A 20,592-nucleotide genomic window follows, 5' to 3' on the forward strand; every position below is an offset into this window, starting at 1 on the left:
GCCGGGGGCGCAGGAGAACTACAATTCCCATGAGGCGGAGGGCGGCGCAGTGCGCCGTGAGCGCGGCGGCGGCGTCGGGCGGAGCGCGCCTGCGTGCTGCTTCCCGCGGCGGTGGCGGGAAGTGTGTCTGAGGTAACGCGGGGCCGTGGGTCGTGAGCGCCTTGGGGCTGGGCCGGGGGGTCATGAGAGCGAGTAAAAGGAAGGCGAGCCGGGCCCACCCTGCACCCCTGGCGGGTGAACCCTGCTCGCCCTGCCTCCGGGTCTGTCACCGAGGGGCCCGCATGGCCGGGCTGCCGTGGCTAGGTGGGTATGCCCGCGTTCAGCGGGAATTCTTGTCCAGAGAGAAGAAGCCCTGCACAAGAGTGGGCTATCCGGCCCTGTCGCGTTTCCGGACGCCTGGTGCCCATGTAGAAACGTTGTCTGTCTACTAGAGAGTACTTGGTGGTCACCGGTGTTAGCCCAGCTCTCACAGATCGCCAAAAACGCTGACGTCGTGTTACAGCCCTGTTTCCCACTAATTCCATTCCCAATGCTGAGCGGGGAATGAAGCTTGAACTTTTTTCAGGGTAGCTCTGTGGGCTTGTGCTTTAAACTGGGTTGCTAAATTTTCTCTCTCCGTGCTTTAAACGTCCCAAAAGAGGGAGGTGTATTTTTAACCTGGATAGGTTCAATAACTTAGTTTACGAACTGCAGGGAACCAAGGAGGAGAGGTTGGGGGCAGGAACTGGGCAAGCGTGTAAGGTTCTAAAAGTGATACAGCTGTCAAAGCCCTGCCTTATTAAGTTGTAGCCAGAAAAAAAGAGAAAGAGAATGTAGGGTACTGCTGCCTTTCTACATGACTTAGTAATACTTCTTCAAGAGAAAAGCCTGCGATGTTAAAGTTATACTTTCATCAGTGCATTTGTTCTCCTGGAGTTAGGGACACAGGGCAACAGATCTGTAGCTGCGTTTAGTGGGGCTCTTTCTTATTATGTCTGAAGTAAGCTAGTACTTTTGTTTGCTGGACAGGTGGCTGTGGAGAAAAAGCCATGGTGGTTATTTTCTGAAACCATAATTAGAGGTAGGTTTTTATAGATGTGAAATTTTTCTTAAGTAATCTTTTTTATTTTCTTCTGTTAAGCCACTCATTCCTATCCGGGAAAAAATTTCCTCAGTTTTGTTAGCTCAGTTATTGTTGGAGCTGCAAACTCAACTTGCTTGGGAAAGTTAAGTCCTGCTTTTTTTTTCCTCTTTTCTTTCCTCCAGTGTGGCTCATCATGCAACACTTGAAGTAATTCTGCCAGGCTTCAACCACAAACCCTTTCAGAGAGAAGGGAGACACTTCCCCAGAGGGAAATATCAATTAAATTCTGTTCTTCAGGGGCGAGAGTAGATCCAAACCACTCCAACTCCATTTCTTTCTTGTAAATGTAAGTTATTTGCACAGAAATGCCACTGTGGTTTATTGAAAAGCACATGATTTTTTATTTAGCTGGACACAAGTGTTCCTTATTTCTTAGCAATCCTAGAACCTCTTTCTTTTTCTAAAACAGGACAGCAGCGGACAGACTCTCCTGGTGGTTCAGTTCATAGAGTGCACAAACACTTCCACAGGTATTACTCCAGTGTAATATATGCTGTTAAATCAAAGTTTGTACTAATCACTGAGGCACTGCAGCAGTGTTGCAGTTAATTAGCTGTAGAGGTCATAATATTCCATATTTCAATAGCCCCATGGTTCAGAACACTGAGCTGGTATAAATTTATTCCTTAAAAAATGTTGAGGGGGCAGCTTACTGCAAATGAACTTTATGCTAAATCAGGTATCATCTTGCTTCCTGCAGCTGACAAAAAGCCAGAATAAAGTTTTTCTTTTGTGCTGTGGCTGATGTAACAAATACACAGTCATTGGCCCAACATGTGTTCTGTTCTGATTAATGCACATACACAATGACCATTAATGCACATGTTAATGGTCTTCAAACAATAGCCCAAGAAACTACAAGCTTGGACACTATTACATTGGAAAAAGAGTATATTTTTCCTGGTTTATTTTAAATCACAGCTTTACTTAGAGGTAAATCTCCGGAGAGGAGAGATTAATTTTTTTGCACTGCTTTTTATGATTAAAAAATACAGTGAAGCAATATTCTTACAGTATTAAAGCCTCACCTTTATGTATCTCTTTGCTGCTTCTACTGTTTTTTGTTACCTCCTACAGCAAACTGACACCTGTTGAAATGTGATACCTTCATTCATTATTTCTTTTTTTAGCAAACGGCACATTCTGCCAGGTAACCAATCCCATTCCAACACTGAAAAATCTATTAAAAATGTGATAGTCTCTGAGAAGAATGAGTTGCTGCAAATCCTGGTGTAGCAGGTTTGCAGAAGAGAGCTGCTTCATGATATTGAAATGACAAAACATGGGGAGCTTCTTATATTTATTGAATCAATTGGCAGTAATAGTGAAGACACACAGAATTCACTGACTGAAAAGCCAGGGTGAACTGAAGAATTGAGACATGTATAATGTAAAAACTACCCCTTTATGCTGTTACAAATTTCTAGCAAGCTGAGCTGTAGAAACAGCTTATGACATCATTTAAGAAATTACAGGAAACATAACATTTGGTTACGTTTCACAAAAATTTGTAAAACTTCCTCACATGTCCATAAAATGAAGCAGGGCAGGACTTCAGTTACAAAACACACAGTCCAATTTCTTGCTGCTATGTAAACTGTCTAAAGCAGGTGGTTCTATTTTTTGGCAGAACTTGCATACTTTTGTGGCAATAAAATGGTTTTGTTTGGTTTGTCCTTTCATAGTGCACCTAACTATGCTTTTCTGTTGTGCAGGCAGGAGAGTAGTTTTTACAGGAATCTGAAGGTCAGAGGATGCTCAGGTGATCATATCCATTCTTGCTGTTGAATATTGAAAAATGAGAGAACAAGTACAACTCCACCCAGCCCAGTTCTGCTGGATAAGGAAAGCAGTTTTAGAATTTCTTTGATATTAAATATAATGTAGTTATTAAAAAAGGGAAGTGACATATTCAAAGTATCTTAACTGGTAAGGTTTCCCTTGTGAGGTGGCTTGCTTTATGCCTAATCAGACTGTAAAAAATCAGTAGCAGAACTAACTAGTTGGTACTTTCATTATTTTCCTCTATTATTCTCTTATGGACCTTGACGCAGTTTTAAAATCATTAACTGTTTTGATTGATATGCATCGTAATTACAGGAAGCCCTTACTAAAGACTGAGTGAGACCGTTTGACAACAGGATGGCAAATTTGGCTGCAGGGCACCTGGTACTGGGTCACAAATGCTAGGGCTACGTGAGACAAAGTTCTTATTGTGTTTTCCTGGTTTGGATTTGCTTTTGAGAGGTTACTTTTGTATCAGGTTGCATGCCATCAGGTTACAGAACAGTTTTGATTTGCCTAGATCATACAAAGTCAGTGTGAAAATGTAAAGCCAGTGAAGAAAAAGAGCAGTGTATCTGCCTACTCCTGATTAAATTTGTACAGCTGGATGGTTTTGTCCTTTACAGATGAACAACAATATTTATGGAACCCAAGTCCAAGGTCTCAGCCTCTTGCTATGAGATGCTTTGATCTAATCAGCTGCAGCCAGTACAAACCCATTTTTGGAAACTGTTCTGTGTGACAGATGCCTGCACCCCCACAGCAGTTGTGCATGAGCATGGGATCTGTCCATACAAAATAACTCCCCATAGTACATTTTTGTTTCCTGTGGCATGCACAGCTCGGGCAGTGTGTGAAGTGCTGTTTAAGGAGTGTGGGGAAGGTAAAGAATAATATGAAAGTATTGTCTGGAACAGAATGCTGATGGTAGCTGGCAGATTCTTTCTTTGCAGTGGGTGGAGGGAACTTTCTAATGGTAAGCAGATAACTTTCAGTAGGAGAGTAGGGCCTCAATTCTGCATATATTTAATGTTGAGTAAAATGCCACTTTGCAGGTGTTATATTTTATCCATGTGCAAAAACTTTCCTAGGACTTAGCACTGCAGTTACCATGCAGTACAGTATTGCTGGTATACTGTTCTTGCCTTTAAATTTCCTAAGTGTCTCAAAACACAACTATGTTTGAAACTCACTTTAGAAAAATACTTTTGTATTTTATTCTGAACTTTGAAAGATTTCTTTGAGTCTGAAGATATTTGAAGTACATATGGTTTCTCTTTTGGCTTTCTTAGTCTCAGGTCTCACAATTGTATGTACTGCTGCTGTCTGCTTTCTCCTACAAAAGAAAAACATGGTTTTATTCTCCATAAGGTACCTTGTCCCCACAGTCCCCTTAAGCTGGGCATTCACTATAAACTTAAAAGTTTTTAAACCTCATAGCAATAGGTTTGCTTCATTCTCTTCTGTGTAGCTTTTTTTTTAATTTCACTCTCCCTCTTTTGAGGGGTTGTTTGTGGCAGATCTGGTTTTTGTATTTACTGTCATGGCAGTTATGATACGGTTCCTGTAGGAATGTACTCTGCTGCAGCTTTTGCTACTTGCAACATCCTTATGTGCTTGCCCCGTTTCAGATTTTGCAGACCAGCACCTGTTCTTTTCAGGACTGTTTCCTCTTTTCATTGCTTATTGGTTCTTTCTCTTATTTATCTGAAGATGTTTTGGTGGCATGAAGTATATGAGGACACTTTGACTGTAGCAATTCTTTGTTTGGCCAAGGGCAAAAATAAGATGGTGGTAAAGTTTTATGATTCTGGAAATCACATATGTCTTTTTCTACAGGAGGAAAATATTGTAACCTCCAGATGTTCCTAACAGAAGAAAGAAAACTCTAACCATTCACAAACACTTCTTGTCAGAATGCAATTCCTACAGATACTGTCCAGGAAACCGGGGAAACTGGAAATGCTTTTTCAAATACCATTTTGTCAAAAGCAATTCCCATATTCATGTCTGTCTACTTCTGCATGTATTTATAGTAAAAAGAAAAAAGCAAACAGTTATGAACAAGTTGATCAAGAAAAGTACAAAAACTTGGTCTACTCTGTTACATCTTACAAAACCAGCACCCAAACACCAGAGACAATATTTGAAGAAGACAATTTGTTATATGGGCCACTGGATAAACACAGACCTCCAGCTAAAGCTGGGACAAAGACTCCCAAGAACTGGGTTCCTTTAATAAACCCCAACAAGAGAATTTCCCCTCTCAACAGTGATTCAAACCTCCCCAGGAAAATCATGTTACAAAAAACGAAAATGCCCAGTGTTACCCATATTCTTCAACAAACTCTCTCTCCACAGCAAGTCTTTTATCTAGAAAGATGGAAGCAGAAAATGATAGTGGAACTTGGAAAAGATGGTTTTGAAAAGTATACCAAAAGTAAGTTTAACCACAGTGCCATTGCAAAGTAGAAGCAGTAGAATTTAACTGGCAGGTATATTCTAACATAGTGGCAGTATCGGGCCCTACAGGTCAAGCATTTTGGAAATTCTTTAAGTTGTTTCCATTTCATGAGAGCATGTTGTGAGTGTACCTGTTATCAATGAGCCTAAGCTCTGATCTTTGTTCTAGAACCATTAAAATGGATTTAGAAATCTGTGGGAAATGCGTATTAGACTGTAGACATCCGTTATTCAATCCTGTCTGCCTCTGTTTCTCTATTTGCCAATACCTATTTACAAGCAGATATTTTCCAGCTGATGTTACTGAGCCTCTTTGCAGATACAAAGCTACTTTGTAACAAGATGGAAATAGGCATTTTGAAATCATATCTTGAGTGTTTAAAAACCAATATATCCTGCTATTTATGGTGAAGTTTTTCAGTACCTGTTTAGTTTATCCAGTGTGTGCAGCCTCTTCCATGAAATTGCCATGCATTTAGAGGTTTTCATTTCATAAGACATAGAAAGGTGATTTCCTCCAAGCTGCAGGACTGAAAGAGATCTGGGAGGACCTAGGGGATAGTAAGTAGCGAGGTCGATAAATACCCAAGCGCTCCTTACATGAATTATTATGCTTTTTGCTTTTTAAACCTAATATCCTGTGATTATGCTTTTTTAATTACTAAGCACGTCAATGGATAAGGTGGCATAACAAACCTTATATAACAGTTGAAAATTTATCTTTCTTGGAATCATTTCTGAGATAAGCCCTTACTCCTAGAACTGTGCCCATTCGTTTCATGCGATCAGTTCCATTCAAATGAACTGATACAGCAGAATAAGTAAGTGCAGCAAAAGCAGCCAAGAATAATGTTTTTAATTCCTAGAAACTCACAAATGCTTTTGTATACAATAAATTAAAACTCGTATTTTGTTTCTGAGTAATTAGTGAGACTAAAAAAGTAAAGTAAAGTAATATTAATATGAGATACTAATTTCACTGTTGACAATTTATTTTCTGTCTTCCTTCTCCCCACATCCTCCAGCTTTCAGTACAAAAAACAGGACTGATTTAAGAGCTACATTGTATAAATATGTAGAATATGAATCTAAAGTAGTGTCTAAAATGTGTTTTTTCCTATTTTTCTCAGATCTTTTCCTCCAAGGAGAGCTCTTTCATTCAGCTTTGGAATCTATATTCCTGTCTGAAGAGATGGCAGTTAAGGAGAAGGGCGAAGATGGTGTTATTTCTGGTTACTTATCAAGTGTGGAACATGTCTTAGAAGATATCAGTGAAGTGAAAGCTCTGGAAAGTGGAGTTCATCACGAGGCCCTTCATTATCTGGGCCTGGTAGACTGCGTGGCGAAGTATCGGTGAGGTTCCTCTACCCTAAGGCACCTGTAATGTCTGTGGTGTATGGGAAGCCATGTCCTGGGCTGCAGCTGGTATGTTGTTGAGTGGCTGGGGGGAAGCTGGGCAGATCTCCAGGACCAGCAAAGCAGATTAACTCCCCTGGATGAACCTGGTGCCAGAAGTGCTGGTTTTTTTCTTATGGAGAGTTCCTTACTGGAGCAGGGTGTGAGTGGGACAGGGTTAATTGTCAGCATTTGCCAGGAACTGCAGCAGGTATTAGTAAGTGTTAGTTTTTGAGATCTAAACTGCCAGTGTGAAGAGAAATATTTAGACATAAGAATGAGCAACATGACATCAGGGTGAAACAGGGTGAGTGTGATAGGTCTTTATGTGCTGTCTCATCCCACATTTCTTACTTGTGACTACTTAAGTTTAAAACATTGTCCTATCTTGTTCTCTTATGCAGAGGCCAATTGTGTGTGATTGACTGGAAAACTTCAGAGAAACCAAAGCCATTTCTGAAGAATACTTATGACAACCCATTACAGGTTGCAGCATATATTGGAGCCATAAATCATGATGCCAACTATGACTTCCAGGTCAGTAGGCCTGATACCTCCCAAGACAAGTAGCAGCACCGACGTCATCTTCATTTCTCCCTGCCTACTGCCTTTAGAACCTGCTGTCCATCATGGAATTGTTGGTAGGATTTGTGACAAAGGAGCCCAGTCTTAGATCAGGTTAAGCTGACATACTGTGAAATAATTCAGCTACTCCTGCTAATCCTGCTGCCTTTGGCTGTTGGCAGTATATTTTCAGTGATTTTAAGGACCTGCTCGGTGGGACCAAGGGAAGCTCAGGGTCTTAAGAGGTCAGATGAACTCACAGTGACTTGGCATGTGGGCAGTCCCCTGTGCTTTGTTCTGTGTGGTTTTTACTTGTGTCAAGAGTAGGAAGGGGCAGAAGTAATAAAGCAAAAGAGCCTGCAAACAGGAAAATTGTGTGGGAGGGCCTTGCTTGCATCATGTGTTGCTATATCACACTAACAAATGAGGGACTAAATGATAGATTTGGTCTTTGGAAGCTGTACTGTGTTTCATCTGGGGAGAGCAGTGTGTTGTGAATCACTTAATCAGAAGACAGTGGAATAATGTTTTTAAAGACTCCAAATGCAATTCTAGCCTGCTTGGCCTGAAGGAATTTTAGTTCAATACAAACATTGAAGGGGGAAAATATGAAGCAGAAGAGAGCAGGTTAATTCATAGGTTGTGCAAAAGACTTTTTAGAATAGTGTAGAGGTCAGTAAACACAAGCAATTAACAGACATCATCCTTACAGAGGGAAATGTGGGTAGTAATTCTGGAATTCTACTATTAGCCTCCTGCCCCCCCACTAGCACTGGCTGTTTGGGATTGATTTGGGATTTTGGATTTGTCAGGTATGAAGAATGTCTGAACAAACCTAAGTACCTGTTTCCATTCAGACTGATGCTGGAGGCTGCATCAGTCTGACTATGAGTGATATTTAAACCTTGTAGATGGTGGTAAAATCCCCAGTGACTGATGAGGTTTTGCCTGGGGCTATATAACCAAAGTTCATGTCCTCTGGTCAGAGCTTTGGTCTCTGGGTTTTTGGAGCATTTGACTGTTAGTCTCCAAGTATTTTATGGTGAATTATTGCCCTTTTTTATTCCCCATTTCTTATTTAAGAAACATATGTATGTGTTGTTATGTTTTGTAGTTAGGTTTAGTTCTTAGAATTTTATCTGAATGTTGAATTTCTGACAGCGCTCTGTTTTTGAATGTAGGTTCACTGTGGACTCATCGTGGTTGCCTATAAGAATGGCTCCCCTGCGCATCCACATTTCATGGATCCTGATCTGTGCTCGCAGTACTGGAATAAGTGGCTTTTGCGCCTTGAAGAGTACATGGACAGAAACTGAGAAGAAATGAAGAAGCAGCAAGTGCTCTGAGCACAGAGACAAAACAAGACTCTTTTGTTTATGTATACCACTTTTATTCTTTTTTTAATAACTTTGGCTAATTTCTTACTATCAGGGGTATTTTTTCCACAGTAAAGAAAACCAAAAACCAAAAAAAATCCACATGTGAATTTTTAATGGAGAATATGTATTTGCTTATATTGTAGGTGACTTCAATGGTCCGTGCAGGACAAAGTCAACTTCTTTAGCCTGTGTTTCCCCCCCCCCCCCCCAGTTTATACAACCTAAGGTTTATAGAAAAGTTTTTATTATCAAGTAAAACTGTTCAATGAAGTCATCCTTCTTTGGTAATTTTTGAGAAAAAAATTGTTGCAGAACTAAGACTTTGAAAAGTGTTGGTGAACTAAAGCAAAAGAACATCTGCATTGTCTGAGCTGAGGGAAATGCAAATGATAAAGAAATTGATATAGTAGACTGGGTTTCAGTCAGTTTAGTTCTTGCTTATGTCAAAGGTCTCTATTAACAGGCTTGTTACTATTTGTGGATTTTCTTACAACAACAACTGGAAGACCTGTGCTAAGAATTATAATGAAAGTTCTCATTAAGTCTTGTTTAAGATACTACAGCAAAGTGATAATTTAACACAAGTGGCTCAGTAAGAGAGGAGCAGAATTGTAAACAATACTCTTAGAAATTTTTCAGCAAGTTTTCTGAAAAGTGGGGAGTTTGGCTACTCATAGTGCCTCCTCCTGCAGGTTTCTTAACGCACAGCCTGTGCAGCCCACAGAAGAGCACTGAGAAATGGGCTCTGTACTTAGGCTTGTGAGCTCTGTGCAGGCCGAGGCTGCAACTGCCTTGAGCTCTCCTGACTTGGTGTGGGTCTGAGCCGACAATGAGCCTACCCACGTGGAAGGATCTCCCGTGTCAAGTGAGTGTGTACGCCAGTGCAGGTGAGTTTTTGTATAAAAGCAGGCTTGTGGCTGTGAAGCCAAGCATTCTGAGGGATAAAGAGCTGCTGGTTGGTTTTGGGGGGGTAGTTTTTTTGTGGGTTTGTGTTTGTTGTTTTGTTGTTTTTTTTTTCAAATAAGTTTCTGAATAAATGTTTTGAAACAGAAGTAAATTTTTAAGCTTATAAAATCAAGTCTGTAAGACATAGAGTAAGCCTTGATGATGTCAGGCAGTATTGCTTTGTGTGTTGCACACCTGGAAAGCTTTTTCCCTCATTCTCATTGTTTTATCCAAATTGTATGTATGAGTTTTCACAATACCACTGCAGATTACAAATAAAAATATGACCAACCCATAAGCTTAAAAAAAAATCAGCCAGAATGATACCTAAAAAAAAAATGGACAGGCTTGCTGCTGAAGAAACTTAAATAGCTATAGCTATCTGGTGCTCCTCCATACTACTGATCCAGGGAAATGTGTCAATGAAACTTAGTTATAGTGGTACTTACTTATTCAAACCTGGTCTAGTGATGTTATGATTACTCTGTGCTTAATTAGATTTCTATCTAAAAAGTCAAACCATGGGGATGGAAAAACTGGGTTCAGAGATGACTAACCAGGAAGACACAGCACAAGCTCTCAGAAGTTCTACCTGTTTTACAAGTGTCTTCCCACATCACAGAATTTTAGCAAGTGGATGGTTCAGTGTCAGTGAACACTGCCAGTTTTCTGTGAAGGATAGCTCCATGGATACAAAGAGGGTGGGTGTAAGCAAGATATAAGATCCCTCGGCAGTAGCAGGAGGTGATAAAATGGGCCGAAATCCCTGTGTTGATTGAGATTTGATAGATCAGGCTAGTAGGGAACAGTTGGGCAATGTTTGGGTGGGATTGCTTTCTCCGTCAGTGCGCCATACAGCCATTAGATGTCTCTGAACCATGTAAATGTTCAAACTCATCCTGCGCCCTAACAAATAAGAACAAGTCTGGAGCCTGGGCAGCGTGGGCACCTGTCGGCTTCGTCTGTGTTTGTTTGTTTAACAAAAGCCTTGTCTGTGGAAGGCTGCCAGCGGTGTTGGTTTGTAAACCTATCAAGTCTTGGCTGAGTCTATACCCTCAGAGAGCCAGGAGAAGGCAGACAGCCTTTAAAGACAGCAGTGGTGGAAGTCACTCGTGTCAGGCACTTCTGAAAGCGTGGCTGCCTCAGGCATCCCTGGGTAAGCTCTGGAGCATTTCTGTAGTGGCACAGGCTAGCACTAGTTTGTCCTGTAACAGAACTGGCAGTGGCCATTGCCAGTGTCACACAAACCCAAACCCACTTTGTGATCAGTTTAAACTGACTTGCCAGAGTGTTAAATTGATGTGCACAGGGCATTATCCTCTGCAGAAAAACTTGCCAGGCAATCAGGGCAGTTACCTCAGCTACAACATGCAGCTTCTCAGAGCTTTGCTCTCCATCCAGAGAGGGTTTTTTCACTTTTTTAACTTCTCCCTTTCTCTGTTACTGTGAGTGCTTTCTGTGACCACCTCAATGTGCATGTGGTTCTTTCCACAGGGATATGCTCTGGCAGTGATACAGGAGGGAGACCAAAACCAGTATGTGCTACAGGAGGGGTTAAAAAACAGCCCATGCACACACGTACACACACAAAATGTGTCTCTAGTTGCAGAGGGAGGGTTTCAGCCCTGGCTTCACTGCACCAGTGTAAGGACTGAGGTTTCAGCAGAGCTGAGCACACAAATCCTGTGCAGTTAGGTGAATACTAGTCTCTTTGCTCAGAGGGACTGTCCTAAACAGTCCCGCCCTGGAGCAGAACTCAGCAGTTTCATGACTGAGGCCTCATTGAGCAGGTTATGGAGGAGTCTCACCAGCACAACTGGCTGAACTAGCTGTTAATGCTTTCCTTAGCCCAGCAGTTTTGTGACTATTTGCCATCAAGCAAGCTTTGTTCAGAGCGAGCAACCTTCTCTTTGTACTGTTCAGTTGTAATGGCATGATATCCAAAGAACTGGGGATCAGTGCATAAGCTTTTTGCAAAGTCAGGATCTTCTACTTTACCTCAGATGCTTTTTTTCCCAGCAACTTCCCATTTATTATTCTGTGAACTTTCCTGCTACATAGAATGACAAGTTTGTTCTTAACACAGTAGCATCACTTTATTATCCTTGCTTTCAAGGTCCCAGGCACCAACAGTTGTGCTGAATAAAGTGTTAATATCATTAGGAATGCTTTAAAACCCTTAGAATCTTTTCCCCACAAAAACCTAAGCAGATGCCTTAGAAAACTGAAGCAAATGGAAAAGCTTTTTAAAATTCTTGCAGAATTGCTAAGAATCTCTCATTTTAGCAGTAATGACTATGAAAGTCCTGGCTATGCTGGACTCTGTATTTTAGGTGGCTTAATTTCAGCTGTTGTTTCAACATATACAGAATACAGCATATCCTCCTCAAATGTACAGCTTTATTTTAAAAAAAAAATCTCTAAATTCACACTCAGTAGTCCCCACAGGCTACCCTCTTAACTGTCCTGGGTCAATAGGAGCTGGAGTGGGACTACAGAAATCCAAAAGCACAGAGAGGTAGTACCAGTCCCTCATCATCATCATATCCTTCCCCGGTAGCATCAGTCTCACTAGGACCCTTCTAAACTGACAGTGGATACAGATGAGCAGCCAGATTCGTGCCTGCAGTTTTGCACTGATCTCGTGAAGCAGAGACAGGCTAAGTTCCCCTTTTCACTGCATTGCACTGCTCTGTTGTATTAGTGAAGAAGCATTTAATTATAAAACAAAAAAAAATCCCCAAACATCCCTCCCACACACACACAAAATACAGACAAAACTATTTCATCATGACAGAAAATACTTATCTTCAAGTTTTCTTTGGGTTTCTGGGTTGATATTGATGTATGTTAAAAGGATGTGGTAATAATCCTCAAAGCATGACAAGTCCAGGAACATCAGAGTTAAGGTTCCACTTGCATCTAAACATAAGAGTAAGTTCATGGCTTAAAATACCTAAATCAAAACCAGAAGTCTGCCCTGGAATAATGTAATTTGCCAGTAGAGAAAGTTTGGGAGGAAAAGTTCTCCATCCTTTCAGAAGAGTTTCAACTCACCTTGGATCACCCTTCCATAAATTGTTAGCTACTGCACAGGGGGCAGAGTTAAGGTTATTTGCACATTTTAACTTATTTACCAATACAATGTACTCCTGTTCTTAAGACACTTTAATTTGCATAGAACAATGTACTAGTAGCTGTTCTTACCTGGCACTTTTCACTCAAATCTCTCAAAAGTAATTGGTACAGGAGGTAACAGAAATTAACTTTACAAAATACACTGGGGAAAGGTGAACTTAGTGGCAGCTGATGTGTGGTAGAGCTGAAACGGAAGACAGATTGCCCAAATGTCAGTTCAGTAAATACTCCATCTGAGAGGTGACAGCCTCTTCCAAGCTTTCCATTTTTATTGGCCAGATAAAAAAATTTTGATATTTCCATCATAAATGGGAATATTTCTTTCCAGTTGAGGTTCTACCAGCAACAAGAGAGTCGCATTAACTAAAGCATCCCTTTAATTGCAGGTACTTTTTTCAAAATTGTTTTTAAAAAAATAATATATATATATATATCATCCTACATGTAAACTTCATTCCTGTAGACCACTGTAATCCACTGCATTACTCATCTTTGTCATCATCCTTGGAGTTCCTCTGCAGGACAGGGCTCAGTTTGTTTTGCAAAACTGCTGCAAGTTTTTTTGAGGTTTTTTTCAGGAAAGCACTTCCAGGATGAACGTTACTAACGTGCAGGTATAGGTCCTCTTGCGTGGGACCTGTGTAGCCGCAGTCTTCGCACACGTAAAGTTTATCTCGCCTCTGTTTGTAGGCATATTGCTGCTGCACACCGTGAATCTTCTTGAGGTGGGACTCCAGGGAACAGCGCTGGGTGAAGGCTTTGTTGCAAACCTCACATTTGTAAGGACGAATTCCTGCGACAGTAAAAGATTGTTCTGATTTACGTTTCTTAAAGCTGGCTTAGGAGCAAGGCTCTGGCAGCTACTGAGCACATATCTAGCAGTGGGGAGCTACTAGCCCAAGGAACTACCTATCTAAATAAAACATCCTACTTTCAGGCTAAGATTTTCAGGAATGGGTTGACATATTTAGGCATAGAAAACCTAGAAATGTTTTGAAAAGGTGTAGGCAGATGCTGATGATAACAGGGGCCCAACTGTGCTTTGGTCCTAAGGACGCCATTACAGCTCTTGCAAAACTTACTCTTAGACCTCTTGACTTTTTGAAGTCCTGTGATTAGGTTAAAATTTCAGCTAACCTGTTATTTTGGGTTTTATAATGAATGAAAACTTCTATCTCGGTAAGATTTTGATTTTTCTCTTTTAGTGAGCAAAACTTACTGAGGCTTCAGTGAATGGCAGCCTAGTGTGAATGCCCAGCTATTCATGCAGTGCTTCAAAGGAGCGAGAGCACTTTTGTACAATAAGTACAATGACTGAGACTACAAGCTCAAATTCTAGAAGAGAAACTCAGTAAGTTGAAAGAAGGGTTGGACTCAATCATCCTTGTGGGTCCCTTCCAACTCAGCATGTTCTGCGAAATAAATCGGTGAAATAAATCTGTGTGTGTCCAGAGGAGGCAGAAGGAGTTGGGTTGTGATTTGAATGCCTGGGCAATTTCGTTCAGTACAAACAACCAACATTACAGAAATACTGAGCAGTAAAGGACATCCATTTTACCACCAATCAACACTGATTTAACAACAACCCTCCAGTACTTAAATAGCTGAGGATTAAGCAACACTTGAAAGAACCTAAACCAGTTGGAATTTTACTTAGTAGACTAGATCAGTAAGTTTTCAAGCAAAGACTAGCCTTAAAACTGATATAAGGAGTTACCTAACCTCCTTTTTTCCCCATGGAAAAATGACAATCTGGAAGATCAGACCTATAGTGAGCCAGGCAGAAATGGGCAAAGCACGTGTGTCCATTCAGACAGATGTAACTTTGTGATTGCACTGTGTTACCGCTCAGTCGCTGATGCTTCTACCAAAAATCCAAGCTAAAGAGAAGTTCCAATAAAAGCACCATCTCAACTGCGTTTTTGCAAGTCTTGTAAAAAGAGGTTATCCCAGTGCACCGGATTTAACTATTAACACTGAAGTTTCCTAATGCCTACTGCTGTGAGACTGCTTCAGTTACATTAAACTGCAATTGGAGAGAAAGCCCAAACCTTCATTAGGATTCACACACAAAAATGTATTTTTTACAAACAGTAGTCTGGGTGCAGTTTTATGCTCCTCTGAAGGCAATTAGGTTTAAATTGCAGGCACCATCCTTGGTGCCTGCTCCAGTGCTCTACAGGCATGCATACAAGCACAAAAAAGATAGTGCCAGGATGCCACAGCCCATCGGGGCAGTGGGAACCTCTTCATCAATTAGGAATAATTTTAAAATTTTCTTTTACTGTGTATCTTAGATGCTTTTTAATGTTTAAGTCTGCTCATACCCTGAAACTAGACTGGGATGCCTTTACTCTCTCTGACACTACTGTTGCAGTTTCATTTCAAACGCTGCATGACAGTTTCCACTGAAACACCCACACCCAGTAAAGCACATGTAGATGATCACCTGTAGCTACGCAATAAAGCCCACACTACCACTTCCAGCCCATTTGCCTTTTTTTTAATATTCAAATATAGCCCAGCTTTCCTGAACAACAACCAACTTTGATATGAAGAAGGTCACTGCTTTCAGAGATGCCGTATCTCAGCCTGGAAAAGATACACATTGGTACCACTACTGCAGCCAGCCCTCACCCCTGCCATCACCCAAGGAACCAAGCAAATACGGTGTATGTGTGCGTTCATCCTAGTTTTAAGATGGAGAGGAGAAATAGTGACAGCAGATTTCTTCTAGTAAATTTGGGGACAATCTAACTATAAGATTCACATTTCCAGGGTTTTCACTCCTGTCCAGTAAAAGGATCTTTCTCCCCTTCCAGTGTTTCACAAAATTGGTTCCAATCCTGCAAAGAGATTTCAACTTTACCTGCCACAGCTTCTGAACAGAGACTGTCTTGGATTAAGTTTCTTAGCCTCAAAGGATGAGGATACAGATCAAAAAATCACTTCTTTTAGAAGCACTGACTCCCCACTTCAGCCATATCCCAGTGGTAGCTCCCTGCTCACACCCAGCAGCTTTACTTTCCAAATGAAAGCTTTGCAAACAAACCAAAACATTCCAAAACATTGGCTTCTAGCCAACGCCTTCCCATTGAAATGGGCATCATTTTTATGAGTTTTATTGTTCTACTGCTAAGAAACAGCTCCTACCTACTAATTATACTTGTGTTCCCTCTAGCAGTTTGCCTGGTTAATGGTGTCTAAGCCAAAGAAAGGGCACTGCAGAGCAAACCCACATAGTCTCCAGCTCCCATTGGGTAACCACACATCTGGAAAGATGGAATGTGCCTGTGAGATGTGGTGGATGCATCTTCTGGGTGCCCAACAGTGCAAAGTAAGCCTGCTGAGCACAGCCAACCTGACCTGCCAGAAAGCATCGCCCTTGGTGAGGATGGGGGTTGACATTTATTTAAGCCATTGCTTCCACCAAGAAAAAGGAAGCAAATCAAAATGGCAGCCTTCTCCCTGCTCCAGGCTGGGATAAGCACTTCTGTAGCAGTGAGCTGGATTTGAGGCAACAGATCTGGTTCAAAGAAACACAACCACCACTATTTGGGATGGACTCGGGAGCTCAATCCACAGCAGAGTGGCCACAGGAAAGCATATCCCTCCAGCCTGAGAGAGCAATACAAGAGCAAGAGCAGGAACCGCTGTCAGGTGATTTTCAACCCACTGCTCCTGATTTTTAATGCATGCTGTGACCCCACATGACAAGTGAATAAAAATGGTTTAGGCCAGTGGTCAATGTGATCTGGACAGCATGACATGCAGAAGGAAACAGCTCCAAAAGGGAGTTGGAGGAGCTGGTAGCCCAAATCAGGAAGGGATGCAGCATGTAGGGTTAGCAGAAGTCAGGTGTGTTGCCTAGTTTCCCTAAAGAAGCTGCAGGCACAGCATGAACAACACTCTGGTTTCTCCAGACAGCGCCAAAAGCAAGCCACAACCCCATCCTGTGGAATAGCCAGTGGGGAAAGTTCTCAACAGCAAAAAAAAAAAACAACAGGAAACTGCTGCTCGCTGCCTCTAGAGGGCAAAGCACTTTCATCCACCTCTTGCCTCTGCTTGTCTTTGTGCACTGGTCTCACAATAATGTGTGGAGATTTGCTATCCCAGGTGGGTTATACCAGGCAGGTTATCCTCAGTGGGTTATCCCAATCTTGCTGACCCAGGCATTGCAGCATGTGGCTGTGTCTGCATTGAGTCTGGATGTCAGGCGTACACCCGCACTACTTCACAAAGATTTCACTAGTTGTTCTCAGATTTCATCATTCCCAGGATTTTTCTCTGTCCACACTCATGTCTTCCCCTTTCCTCCACTGCAACTCCACTATTTTTTGCAAACGTTGTTAACCTGGGCTTTGTATCATGGTCTTGATAGCTTACCCTCACCCTCTCCTTGTCCTTATTCCACCTCACCCCTCCTCCCACCTCCTACTCCTCAGAGCCTCCCGTGAGTCCCCAGGGAATGCATTCTCACCAGTATGGGTCCGGACATGTCTTTTCAGATCAAAGGTGTCATTGAAGCCTTTTCCACAGAAGGTGCACAAGTGTCTCTTCACTTGGCTGTGGCACTTGATGTGACGGTTGAGCATTCGCTGCAAGCGAAAGCCTTTGCCACACAGCTCGCAGCTATGCAGTGCAGCATCATTACAGGTGCCAGTGGTAAACTGAGGAATGGAAGATGACTGGGTGAGTGGGCATCGAGATGAACAACAGAAGACCAGCAGAAGAAAAAAACCAAAATAAGGAGGGATGGCTTGTTGTGGCATTAAAAAAAATCTTGGGATATATTAAAAATGAAAAGCGAAAGCATTCAGGAGATTCCTGCTGGGTGAAACATTCATATTTTACTTGCAATCAAGTGGGGTATTTAATGTGCAGTGGGACTGATGCAACGCTCACCAGCTTGGAATCCGTGATTAAAACAAAGCCTATGTAGTGGGCTTCCAGAAGCAACAACCTTTGTCCAGTCACATCCATAAGCACAAGGGCTTAGGCTACAAGCACCTTCCCGTGGGGCCGCCTGTATGTTTGCTCCTGCACTCAGCTAATATCCTGGATGGAGATGGGAAGTCCTCCAAGGTATGAGAAAGTTGTATTATGCGATGCCTTTGCTAATCATGCTTCCAGCTGCTATGGGTCCCAGCAGTGATAAAAAGAGTGGGTTGGAGATATAAACCTAAGGCACCTTGTGCTAACTCAATAGAGACTGAAACAATGGCACTAATTTCCTTCCATTGGTCTCCCTGGCTCGTTAATTAACAGCAGAGTGACATTAAGGGGTAATCTCATTCCCACTCCTAGCACCAAAAGTATTTTGCCAACACCATGACCTAACTTGACGAAGGGAGACATTGATGATTCAGCTCTGGGGAAGACCTTTCCTCAGAGGGAAAGCTCAATTTCTGGAAGTTGCAAATACTTCACTGCTAGTTTACCCATTCATGGGAGAACATAGAGACATGCTCACTGATAGACACTCGGGATGTGAGAAAGCCAGCAGAGCAGGCAGCACCATGCACACACATCCATCAGCCGTCATGGTGCTTTTGGGGAGTTTCTGTGAAACTCTGAGAAAAACCCAACTCTGCTGAAATGGGTTGAATGCTGTGACAGTTACTAGTAGCCCAAGTTAAATTATACAGAGTAGGTTAAAATCAAACAGCAGCAGGGCAAGCTCTTCACGAAGACAGGAATACATTTTTTTGTTTTTTTTTTCCTGAAGAGCCAATTATTTTTCCTAGTCCTCCTCCTTTGCTTACTACTGAAGCAGCGCTACTTGAAATTGTAAAAAACGCAGCTGTGAAACCATGAGGTGTGAAACTAGAGGAGGAGCCATCTGGGAAGAATCTGTTGGGCAACAGGGGTATAACTCCTCCTCAAGCAGCTGCACATAACCAGGGTGAAAACCTAATGTTAATCATGAGAATATGATGATTGAAAGTCTGTCATCCCACAGAGACAATGGGAATTTTTACAGCTCTGTCCAGTGAAGCAATAGCCAGGGTTTAAGGAGGCGTTAACTACCAGCGGTGAACACATCTCCTTCCTAGGCTGGGTTGGCCTGCCTCCACTACTGCTGAGGGGACCCTGGATGTTCAGTGCTGTTTGGGAGGTCAGTGTTAAGTTCTCGGTACCATGGGAACCTGAGGCACCATGAGTAATTTGCCTTCTCAGCCTTGGGAGGGAAATCACGGCTCTGTTCTCCTGGTTCTGTCTGAGGGACACCCAGAGATCCTGCCCTTGCAGCAGAGGGGCTCTTCAACAAAGTCAGTGGACAAATAATTGCTTCATTTCACCCTAAGCCGCCAGTCGTCCTCAAGGTGGAAACAGCCTTTCACAGCTTCAGAGGAGAACCTTTAACTAGCTGCTATTTTGATAAGTTAAGAGGGTAGGGGAGCAGCATGAAGCTTCACCCCAGCCCCCCTTGGTGAAGGCTTGACTACAACCTAGAAGGCAGTCTTTAAGGAGGCCCCACGTTAAGGAATGAGATCCACCCACGCACCATGGGGCATGACTCCTAGCTGCCAGGGCTGGTCCTTCCTGGCTGGGTTCAGAGCTCCTGCGGGACCCGAGCCAAGCAGGTCAGGGGCAGCATGTCCCAGGCAAGGATAAGAGAAGGCAAAGGGCACTGGAAGATTACAGTATATCGCTTATGAAGCTTGCCCTGCAGCTGCCATCCTATGGCCAGCATGTTCACAGACCTCTTGCTGTCATCTCTTGCAGAGACAGCCCAAGGGACTGCTGGCACCTGGTGTCCCCGATCAGCAGCCAAGCCTTGACCTTGAACCGTGGTCACCCCATCACGGGTGGTAAGATGGTTGGGGTGCGGGAGGTTACCTTGATTTTCGACCTGACCACGGGGCGTTTGACGGCCAGGTCCAGCAGCATCCCTTTGGCCATGCCCAGGTCGCCGCAGGCAGGCTGGGGCGTCGGGGGGTCGCTGGGCTCAGCATCCCGTGTCCCGCTGCTCCCGCTGCTCTCCAGGCTGCAGCTGTCCTCATAGCCCAGCATCACGCAGCCGATTCCCCCTGCAGCGAGGTGAGGACACGATAAAGAGGGGGGACCACGGAGCCAGGGGCAGGGGACGGGACGCAGAAGGCGGGAGCCGCCGGGCCCCGGTGTTTAACCTGCGGGCGGGCCCGCGGGCGGCGGGGGAGGATCCCAGGCTCACGCTGCAATCGGAAACTCAAACACGAACGGTCCCAAAGTTCAAACAAGCCAGCTCCGCCGCCTTCCCGTTATACCCCGGACAAGGGCAGGAGGAGGAGGCCTAGAGTACATCACCCCCGCCGCCCTGGGTCCGTCCTTGTCCTCCCCCCGCCACCTTTCTCATGCAAACGAAGTTTCCCACTTTCCCGGGCACACACACATTCCCCCGCCCCGCCATCCCCGGAGTTGGAGACGGTGCCAGTCATAGGGGCGGCATCTCCCGGCGAGGGCAGGACCCCTGCCGATGGGAGGGGAGTTTTCCCCCAAGTGTTGCCCACTTCCCCCCCTCTCCGCGTTTAGTACAGTTCTCTCCAAGCCACCGCCCGCCCGCTCCTTCGGGACTCCCTCGGCCCAGCAAAGCCCTCTCCCCAACTCTACCCGTCCGCAGCCCGCGGGGGCTGGCGCGACCCCACTCCCTCCGTCCCTCCTGGTGGCGACGGGTGCGGGCAGGCAGCCCGCCGGCGCCGTACCTGGGATGTAGGTGTCGGCTCTCTCCTCGTCGGGCAGCCCATCCCAGCTGCGCACTGCCGGCTGCAGGCTCCGGCGCTTCACCAAGAAGGCTCTGGGCATAGTGAGGGCAAGGGG

At 43.6% G+C, this 20,592-nt stretch overlaps 2 protein-coding genes across 4 annotated transcripts; one reads left to right on the forward strand and one right to left on the reverse strand.

Moving 5' to 3' along the window:
* The first annotated feature begins 52 nt into the window (after positions 1-52).
* On the forward strand, positions 53-9,956 carry MGME1 (mitochondrial genome maintenance exonuclease 1). 3 transcript variants are annotated; one of them, XM_027664596.1, is made up of 8 exons: positions 53-132; positions 1,009-1,060; positions 1,246-1,409; positions 2,839-2,885; positions 4,748-5,348; positions 6,502-6,724; positions 7,171-7,303; positions 8,512-9,956. In XM_027664596.1, the coding sequence occupies exons 5-8, from the start codon at positions 4,826-4,828 to the stop codon at positions 8,644-8,646; spliced, it is 1,014 nt and encodes a 337-aa protein (XP_027520397.1). In that variant the 5' UTR covers positions 53-132; positions 1,009-1,060; positions 1,246-1,409; positions 2,839-2,885; positions 4,748-4,825; the 3' UTR covers positions 8,647-9,956. The 3 variants fall into 3 exon arrangements, with proteins under 3 accessions (XP_027520397.1, XP_027520398.1, XP_027520399.1); XM_027664597.1 differs by lacking the exon at positions 4,748-5,348 and having other exon boundaries at positions 55-132; XM_027664598.1 differs by lacking the exons at positions 2,839-2,885; positions 4,748-5,348 and having other exon boundaries at positions 56-132.
* A 2,112-nt stretch (positions 9,957-12,068) lies between these two features.
* OVOL2 (ovo like zinc finger 2) lies at positions 12,069-20,592 on the reverse strand. Its single transcript, XM_027664623.1, has 4 exons — positions 20,478-20,592; positions 19,636-19,826; positions 17,273-17,462; positions 12,069-13,585 (listed from the first exon to the last, which is right to left on the reverse strand). Exons 1-4 carry the CDS (start codon positions 20,575-20,577, stop codon positions 13,275-13,277), a joined length of 792 nt encoding a protein of 263 aa, XP_027520424.1. The 5' UTR covers positions 20,578-20,592; the 3' UTR covers positions 12,069-13,274.

Source organism: Corapipo altera, unplaced genomic scaffold (genome assembly GCF_003945725.1).
Source record: "Corapipo altera isolate COAL_440 unplaced genomic scaffold, ASM394572v1 76, whole genome shotgun sequence".
In the NCBI taxonomy this organism is placed as follows: Eukaryota; Metazoa; Chordata; class Aves; order Passeriformes; family Pipridae; genus Corapipo; species Corapipo altera.

Bases quoted from the DNA above. Each gene is read 5' to 3' on its own strand.
- MGME1 (XM_027664596.1), top strand. From the start codon at position 4,826: ATGCAATTCCTACAGATACTGTCCAGGAAACCGGGGAAACTGGAAATG. The intron at 6,725-7,170 runs GTGAGGTTCCTC...TCTCTTATGCAG, and splicing joins GACTGCGTGGCGAAGTATCG to AGGCCAATTGTGTGTGATTG. The intron at 7,304-8,511 runs GTCAGTAGGCCT...TTTTGAATGTAG, and splicing joins ATGCCAACTATGACTTCCAG to GTTCACTGTGGACTCATCGT.
- OVOL2 (XM_027664623.1), bottom strand. From the start codon at position 20,577: ATGCCCAGAGCCTTCTTGGTGAAGCGCCGGAGCCTGCAGCCGGCAGTG. The intron at 17,463-19,635 runs GTAACCTCCCGC...TCCATTCCTCAG, and splicing joins TGGTCAGGTCGAAAATCAAG to TTTACCACTGGCACCTGTAA. The intron at 13,586-17,272 runs GTGAGAATGCAT...TTACTGTCGCAG, and splicing joins ACATGTCCGGACCCATACTG to GAATTCGTCCTTACAAATGT.